The sequence below is a fragment of the Cebus imitator genome, unplaced genomic scaffold (assembly GCF_001604975.1).
Source record: "Cebus imitator isolate Cc_AM_T3 unplaced genomic scaffold, Cebus_imitator-1.0 Scaffold524, whole genome shotgun sequence".
Classification (NCBI taxonomy): domain Eukaryota; kingdom Metazoa; phylum Chordata; class Mammalia; order Primates; family Cebidae; genus Cebus; species Cebus imitator.
In genome coordinates, this window is record NW_016107839.1 from 17,595 (window position 1) to 26,540 (window position 8,946).

The 8,946-nt window shown below is 57.9% G+C and overlaps 1 protein-coding gene across 1 annotated transcript in view; it reads left to right on the plus strand.

The window, feature by feature from the left end:
- The window catches only part of AP3D1 (adaptor related protein complex 3 subunit delta 1), a 47,782-nt gene that overhangs the window by 16,017 nt on the left and 22,819 nt on the right, over positions 1-8,946 (plus strand). The window contains exons 2-8 of the mRNA XM_017514382.2: positions 166-261; positions 1,031-1,111; positions 1,755-1,835; positions 4,867-4,974; positions 6,285-6,414; positions 7,416-7,555; positions 7,638-7,711. Coding sequence (XP_017369871.1) covers positions 166-261; positions 1,031-1,111; positions 1,755-1,835; positions 4,867-4,974; positions 6,285-6,414; positions 7,416-7,555; positions 7,638-7,711 — 710 coding nt within the window. The remainder of the gene's footprint in view (positions 1-165; positions 262-1,030; positions 1,112-1,754; positions 1,836-4,866; positions 4,975-6,284; positions 6,415-7,415; positions 7,556-7,637; positions 7,712-8,946) is intronic.

An 8,946-nucleotide genomic window follows, 5' to 3' on the forward strand; every position in this document is an offset into this window, starting at 1 on the left:
ACATGTGGCCAGGCTGGTCTCATACTCCTGACCTTGTGATCTGCCTGCCTCAGCCTCCCAAAGTGCTGGGATTACAGGCATGAGCCACCGCACCCAGCTTGAAATCATTATTCGTAACCATCTTAGCTGGACGTTTGTAAATTTTGCGTTTATCCCCCACTTCAGGCAAAATACATCTCCCAATGCATCGATGAGATCAAGCAGGAGCTGAAGCAGGACAACATCGCGGTGAAGGCGAACGCGGTCTGCAAGCTGACCTACGTGAGTGCCTCTGGGGGGCCTGTGCCCAGCACTTGGGCTGCTTCTCGGCTCAGTGCATGTCCACCTGTTTGTCAGCCTGTCTGCACCGTCAGTCATTGGTACCACCTGCTGTCGGCCAGCCACTCAGGGCCAGCCCAGAGTCCTGGAGTGGCGAGCCATTATTATCATGTAGGTGGCAAATGGGCCAGAAGGGGACAACCTACAGGCCTTGGTGGTGGCCCTAAGGAAGCTCCATGGGGTCCTCTTCTGGATGGGGTTCACTAGGGAAGCCCCTCACCTGCAGACAGCTCCTGCTACAGGCTGGACCTGGATGCCTGGTGGGCAGAGGTGCGGCCATGGACCTTCCTGGGCTGGCTCCCCTCCTGGCTGCAGTTCCAGGTCTGTGTGAGCTGGAGGACAGGCACTCTGCGCTCTGGCCTGTTTCCTCCTGGGAGATAGGGAGACGAAGGGCTCGTCCAGGGTCCCCGAGGCTGCTGTTCGTCTGGTTTATCTATTTCAAGGAGCCGATTCACCAGGAGCTGCTACGGGAATTTAACCAGTATCTGTAAGCACCAGCTATCCAACTGCAGACATTTAGCCTATTTTTAGTGCTTGTCACTAACCTGTCATGTGTCAGAAGAAATTCCAGGCCCCAGGAGAATGTATTGGGTTGTCTGTTGACAGGGAGTGAGTCTGTTCCGTGTGCTGGGAGGGAGCGTCTGAGGCCAGGGCTGATACCCTTTGTCTCCGCTTGCCTTGCAAGCGCCATTTTCTGTGTGTCCCGTAACAGTTACAGATGCTGGGGTATGACATCAGCTGGGCCGCCTTCAATATCATAGAAGTCATGAGCGCCTCCAAGTTCACCTTCAAGGTGAGGTTCTGGGACGGCCAGGCTGGCGGGGCGGGAACGATCACAGGCATGAGCCGCTGCGCCCGGCCAGTGTTTATGATTTATTTATTTATTTTGAGACAAGAGTCTTGCTCTGTTACCCCAGGTGGATTCAGTGGCCTATAATCCTAGCACTTTGGGAGGCTGAGGCAGGTGGGTCACTTGAGATCAGGAGTTTGAGACCAGTCTGGCCAACATGTGAAACCCTCATCTTTACTAAAAATAACAAAATTTAGGGCCTGGCACAGTGGTATTCACCTGTAGTTCCAGCTACTTGGGAAGTTAAGACAGGAGAATTGCCTAAACCTGGGAGATGGAGGTTGCAGTGAGTCGAGATTGCGCCACTGCACTCCAGCCTGGGCAACAGAGCCAGACGTTGTCTCCCAGCGGGAGAAAAAAAAAACAACCCACATATTCCAAACTCTGAGGATTCCTCGTGGAATTTTGAGGAAACCTGGGTTTCTTCAAATGCTGGCTGGTTCCCACTTGCCAGCGGTCCCATGTCCAGGCTGTGGGCGTTGCTGCTGGGCTGGGCATTGCCTGCTGTGGATGCTGTGGAGCAGAGCCGGGAGCTCCTGGAGGCTGCGGTTGCCGGGCTCTGATTCACTTGTCTGTGCTCTCCTAGAGAATCGGCTACCTCGCTGCTTCCCAGAGCTTTCACGAAGGCACCGACGTCATCATGCTAACCACCAATCAGATCCGTAAGGTAGGTGTCCCTGGGCCGAGGCCACTCCTTGCTAGTACAGCGCTGTCCGATGCCAGAGCGTCTAGTCTCCACACTGGTCTTCCTGTGGGCGGCAGGCGCCTTTGGCCTGAGGGTCATCAGCGCGAATATGTCTGTGGGTCCTTGAGTGCCAGCGCGGCGCGCGGCTTCGGCAGCCACAGTGTTCCCAGCAGACACGGAGAGGCGCCTCCGCGGGTCTGAGCCTCACTCCCTGGTGGGCTTGTGAGGCAGAGGGACGCTGAGCTGTGCAGCACGCCCCTCCCTCACTCACCACCTGGAGGGGCCGGCGGATGGGGCTCCGGGGTCCGCTGGGGGCTTGCCTCTGTGGTCGCCCCTTTCTTCCCTTCTCCCCTCATGGTAACGCCTGCTGTGGCTGTGGGCACTTTGCTGCCCATGTAGGGAGCATCCCGCTCCCAGATTCTTTTGAGTCTCATGAGGTGCATTTTTCAGCTCCATGTCCATGTAGCATTTTGAAATGGTCGTGGAGGCCATTGGGCGGTAAACATCCTCTTTGGCCCCTGAGCTCTGAGCACCTTTGGTTTCCCCCTCTCAGAGGAGTTGGGGTGTTGGAGAATCAGGCCCACTCTTCTTGTAGGTAGCTGGCTCCCTTCTGGCCCCAGACCACACCTCAGAGGCCACAGCCCCAGCTCACCAGTGTCCGTGTGTGAGGGCTGGACCCTGTGGCCGTTGTCGACCCCACAGGGTGACCTGGAGATCTGGGTTGGGGGCCGCAGCACGCCGAGGGAGAGGTGTGGGGGCGCTGGCTGTGTACTGATGCCCAGCACAGTGTGGTGCCAGTCCTAATACTGTCGGCTCTGCCGGGCTCGTTGTGGGCAACGTTTTGGAGCCGGGCGTCCTGCGTGGGGCACAGGCGACATGCGCTCTAGATGCTGTGGGGCTCTCAGGTCGTGGCCATGAGGGAGGGTGGCTGAAGTGCCTTGCAGGAGGGGTGGGTGGGAGTCTGGCCTACTGGGAGGAGGATGGGATGGGGTTGCAGGTGGTAACTGGGAGGGAAGCAGGAGGGAGGGGGCTCCGGCCACCCTGGACACCGAGGTGGCACTACCCAGGGAGTAGGGTCACATCTCCGGCCCAGCTTTGTGTCTCCTGCTGATGGGCTTGGCCCAGCGGGTCCCTGCGTGAGCACCTCACTTGGGACTTAGACCACTGCTGTCTTGCCAGGTGCTCTGGGCTGTTAGACTGCGTGTGTCGGGCGCGGCTGTGACCTGGGCCTGCCTGCTTCTGCACACACGCGTATCTGCTGGTGCCTGCACTGGCCTGGGCTCGGACACGGGTGGTGCCTGTGGGGCCCCGGCACCGCCAGTTAGCACCTGCTTCCTTCACGTGAGATCATACGCCCCAGATGTTTGCGGTCTACCGCGTCATTTTGGTTTTTTTATTTATATATTTTTGAGATGGAGTCTACTTCTGTCACTCTGGAGTGCAGTGTGATCTCGGCTCACTGTACCCTCTGCCTCCTGGGTTCAGCTGATTCCCCTGTCTCAGCCTCCCGAGTCTGGGATCACAGGTGCCCACTACCACACCAGGCTAATTTTTGTATTTTTTGTAGAGAGAGGTTTTCGCCTAGTTGGTCAGACTGGTCTTGAACTCCTGACCTCAAGTGATCTGCCCGCCTTGGCTTCCCAAAGTGCTGAGATTATAGGCGTGAGCCACCACGCCCAGCCTCATTTTGTTTTTTAATAAAAATTTATTTTCTTCCTTTTTTTTTTTTGAGGCAGGGTTTTGCTGTGTCACCCAGGCTGGAGAACAGTGGTGGCATCACAGCTCACTGCAGCCTCAGCCTCCTAGACTCAAGCTATCTTCCCACCTCAGCCTCCTGAGTAGCTGGGACTACAGGTGTGCACCATCATGCCTGGCTAATTTTTTGTCATTTTTTTGTAGAGGGGGATGCGGGGGGTTCACTATATTACCCAGGCTGGTCTTGAACCCTTGGGCTCAAGTGATCCTTGTGCTTTGGCCTCCCAAAGTGGTAGGATTACAGGTGTGAGCCACCGCTCCCGGCTCACTGTGTCATTGTAAAAGAACCTGTGACTCCTGAAGCATCTGCCGTGGGGCCTGCCCGGCAGGGGCCCTTCCAGGGCTGGCGCCCCTGGCTGCGTCATGATGACCTGAACCTTCTCCTGACTGACCTTCATTTCCAAGGCGTCCATGGCAGCTTCCCAGGCACGTCTGCTGCTCCCCTCTACCCTTTGGCACATTGCGCTCGATTAGAAGTCAAGCCATGGACCGGTCACGGTGGCTCAAGCTGTAATCCCAGAACTTTGGGAGGCTGAGTGGGCGGATCACAAGGTCAGGAGTTCCAGACCAGCCTCGCCAACGTGGTGAAATGCCATCTCTCCTAAAAAAAATATAGAAAAATGAGCTGGGCATGGTGGCATGTGCCTATAGTCCCAGCTACTCAGGTGGCTGAGGCAGGAGAACTGCCTGAACCTGGGAGGTGGAGGTTGCAGTGAGCTGAGATCATGCCACTGCACTCCAGCCGAGGCGACAGAGCGAGACTCCATCTCAAAAAAAAAAAAAAGCTGGCCTTGTCGTATTTTGACCGCAAAACGTTAACCCTGAAAACAGATCTCTGTAGATACATATAAATATGACAGGTTCCAGGAGGAGCCAAGAAACTTGGCCAATTCTCACGTGCAGAGCGTTTCAGCCTGTGCCCCAGACCTCACTGTTCCCAGCCGCGCCCACCCAGAAGGAAGCAAGAAACTCGGCCGGTTCCCACGAGCAGAGCGTTTCATCCTGTGCCCTAGACCTCAGTCCGCAGCTGCACCCGTCCTGGCTCCTCTGTTGGTGACAGAGTCTCCCACGGGCTGTGAATTGTTCCTCCTTGTCCGAGTTCAGCTCCAGACCCTTCTGTGGCAGGGGTGCTGACGCATAGCTGCACCTCAAGGGGACGTGCCGAGTCCTGGGGTGTTCTGGGAGGATTGCACTCCTGCTTCTCCGAGAGACGTGCCGCCCAGGGCATCCTGCCCACGGCGCCTTTCTCACTTTCCAGGACCTGAGCAGCCCCAGCCAGTATGACACGGGCGTTGCACTGACGGGTCTGTCCTGCTTTGTCACTCCAGACCTTGCCAGAGACCTGGCAAATGACATCATGACGCTGGTGAGTTGGTGAGCGAGCCCACCACCCCTGCGTCTCTGCTGGGGGAGAAACTCGGTCAGTGGCACACCAGGGAAGCCTGGCCACGTGGAAACATGCCGGGGTTCCCGGTGCTTGTCCCGCCTAAGATGGGAAGCAAATCACTGTCACCTGTTGGGGCAGGTCTTGGGCTGCCTCTATTCCTGTTTCTGAGTTCGTTTTTAAAATCGTCCTGCTGAGAGGAGGAACAGGATCTCCCTAATGGGCCAGGCTGCGCTGGGGATGTTTGCCCGAGGCCTGACGGTGGTTTCTGTGTGAACTGCCAGCCGGCTTCTGTGTGGTCCTCTTTTCTCCATCCCTGACCACAGCCAGGCTCCTCCATCCCTGACCACAGCCAGGCTCCTCCCTGCCGCTCCATTTGCCAAAGGCTAATTAACCCCCAGGCTGTGACAGTCCAAAACCTGGGAAGCCCCTGGAAAGTCTGGCCTCCGAAGCATCTGTTTCGTGCCTGACTTATCTCCGGCTTATCAGGGGATGTTTGTTCCCATTCGTTTAAAAAACAGCAGCCAGATTAACAGTGTGGTGGGGGTGCTGTCCTGCGTGGCTGCCTGTCTGTATCTAGATGGTGGCTGTTCATCTTGGAGATGGTCAGCACAGCCTGCTCAGCTTCTAGACCAGGGGTCAGCAGGCGGCAGCACAGAGGCGCCGCTGGGCCTTCCCTCCACCTGTTGTGTCATCTCCAGTGGCCTCAGCTGTGAAGGGCAGAGCCTCATGGTCACAACAGAGGCCGTCTGGCCAGTGAAGCTGCAAACACTGGCTGCTGGCCTTCACAGAGTGCTGGCCCCTCTAGATTAAAGCAGTGGGGAGCCCATGAGAAGGAGGGTGTCATTGCCCCGTCATGGGATGGCTCTGCCAGGACCAGGCAGTTGGAAGTGGCTCCCGGGCCTGATAGATGGGAGGGCTCCCACCAGGGGACTGAGCAGCTGCAGGGCACAGCCGTGGGGAGTGGGGCTGTAGGCTGTTCCCAGCACACCCGGGTTCCCTGGTGACTTTCCTCTCCAGCCTTCCTCCTTCCTCTGTGGGATCCAGGACCCTGGGGCAGGAAGGCCACAAGGGAGGAGAGCTTGGTCTGGAGGGCAGGCCTGAGGCAGGGCACAGGAAGGCCAGCCTCCATGCCACCTGGGCCATGCTGTGTGACTCCTGAAGCTGATGTGCAGCCACAGACTTGGGCTGGAGGAGCATCTCCTCCCTGTGGAGGAGGGGCGGCGTGGCAGGGGCATGAGCAGGGGTGAGTGAGGAAGGCTTCGCACAGGCTGAAGCTTGCTGTCCCACAGATGTCGCACACCAAGCCCTACATCAGGAAGAAGGCTGTGCTGATCATGTACAAGGTCTTCCTGAAGTACCCCGAGTCGCTGCGCCCCGCCTTCCCCCGGCTGAAGGAGAAGCTGGAGGACCCCGACCCTGGTTCGTGGATTTGAGTTAAGCCTCAGGGTTGGGGCGGGTCTCGGCCCATGCTCTGGGAAGATGTGGTGGTGTGTTTCGGGGGGTGCTCTTGTGGGGGGGGTTGGAGGCCTCTGTCTGGGACCCTGCGGATCATGCCGGCTGGAGGTGGCCGGGACTTTCCACGCTGGGGCAGCCATGAGGGAGGTGTTGGGGGGCTCAGCATGGTGGGTTCTTCCCGGGTCGGCGGGGAGAGTAAGATCCAGTGTGGCAGCTGGCGGTGAGCCTAGTGTGTCTCTGAGCAGAGTCGGGGATGAGGTAGCAGAGGTGTCTCCCTCACCCCCTTATAGGACCAGTGCTTCCAGGGGGCGCCTTCTGCAGGGCAGGGGACGGTCCAGACAATGTGTCCCTCAGAGGAGCCTCCACCTCACATGGCTGTTGTGCGTTTGTGGAGTGGTGACTGCGGGACACTGCTCAGATTGTGTGACTGAGTTTCCCTGGGCCACGTGTGTGAAGCCTCTGGCACATGGCAGGTGTGGGTCTCTGGACCCCAAAGCCAGCCCACAGGAATCCGCGGCCCTGCGTGCGGGAGGGGAGACCCCAGCCCTGAGCACGGGACCCCATGAGCGAGCTTCTCCCTGGAGTGCTGGGCACGGTTGCAGTAGGAAGGCTCCCTGGGCCCCAGTGGTGGGGCAGCTGCTTCTGGAGCCCCTCATGCTGAAACCCCCAATCAGAGGACCGCCGTTGGGCTGTCTGGAGCACAGTGAGGCCCGCGCGCACTTGTATCTGGCAACAGTGCTGAACAACGCTTTCTCAGCGCCAGGAGCTGGCTTCTGTGGCCTGTTCCCTGGAGGCTTAGGCCTGTGGCTGCTATCCTTGTCACCAGGAGGAGGTGGCAGAGCCAGGGTCATGTTCGGTGGGAGCTGCTGCAGGCTCCAGAACTTGCTGGCAGGTTGGGAAGACAGTGGGATGGTTTTCTAAGCGGAGGATGGGCTTCATGCTGATGAGGGCCCCTTGCTCCCCAGGGGTTCAGTCGGCCGCTGTCAATGTCATCTGCGAGCTGGCCAGACGCAACCCCAAGAACTACCTGTCCCTGGCCCCGCTCTTCTTCAAGCTGATGACGTCTTCCACCAACAACTGGGTCCTCATCAAGATCATCAAACTGGCAAGTACTGCCTGGGGACGGGGTGTCTTCCCTCTGCGTGGGGCATTCCCTATCAGTGACTGTGGCCCTGCTGTCCCTGCAGTTTGGTGCTCTGACTCCTTTGGAGCCACGGCTGGGCAAGAAGCTGATCGAGCCCCTCACCAACCTCATCCATAGGTGAGTGCAGGATTTGCGTGGTGGGGGCGGGCCGACTCCACGGGGTCCAGGGTCTGAGTGGCCGGGCGGGCCGGCTCCACGGGTTCCAGGGTTTGAGCGGCAGGGCGGGGGGGAGTCCATGGGGTCCAGTGTCTGAGTGGCAGGGCAAGCAGCCCCCACGGGGTCCGGGGTTGGAGTGGCTGGCAGCCCAGCCCCAGCAGGGCACTGCAGGGTCTGGGTGTGAAGCAGCCGAAAGATGGAAGGCTCATGTGTCCAGCAGACCCTCCCTCCTAGAGTGTAAGCACATGGTGGCCTTCCTGGCCACTGGACTCTTTGTGCTGCTAGAGACATTTAGGGAGTTTGCGTTTTCTTTTTTTTTTTAGACAGAGTCTTGCTCTGTTGCCCAGGCTGGAGTCCAGTGGCATGATCTCAGCTCACTGCAAACTCTGCCTCCCGGGTTCAAGTGATTCTGTTGCCTCAGCCTGCCAAGTAGCTGGGATTACAGGCACGCGCCACCATGCCCAGCTAATTTTTGTATTTTTAGTAGAGACGGGGTTTCACCATGTTGGCCGGGATGGTCTCCATCTTCTTACCTTGTGATCCATCTGCCTCAGCCTCCCTAAGTGCTGGAATTACAGGTGTGAGCCACCACGCCCGGCTCTAACATTTGTTTTTTTGTAGAGGTGGGGTTTCATCACTCTTCCCAGGCTGGTCTCGAACTCCTGACCTCAGTTGATCTGCCTGCCTCGGCCTCCCAAAGTAATTTGTATTTTTGGTAGACACTGGGTTTCACCAAGTTGGTCAGTCTGGTCTCAAACTCCTGACCTCACCCACCTCGGCCTCCCAAAGTGCTGGGATTATAAGTGTGAGCCACTGCACCCCCTTGGCCGTGACTTTCAGATGCAATCATGTGCCACTTAGTGACAAGATCACGTTCACAGAAGGGTGTCATGAGGACATTTCTTCATGTGAGCAGCTTAGCGTGCACTCTCACACACCTCGCTGGTAAAGCCCACCACACCCCTAGGCCATGTGGCATGGCCCATCCTCTTGGGCTGCAGCCCCACCCTGCTGGCGCTGTAAAGCTATAAGCAGCTATGACTCCATGGTGAGGAGCTGTGTGTCTTAACACATCTAAACATAGAAAAGGGCCAGGAGCCATGGCTCATGCCTGTAATCCCAACACTTTGGGAAGCCGAGGTGAGTAGATCATTTGAGGTCAGGAGTTCGAGACCAGCCTGGCCAACATGTTGAAA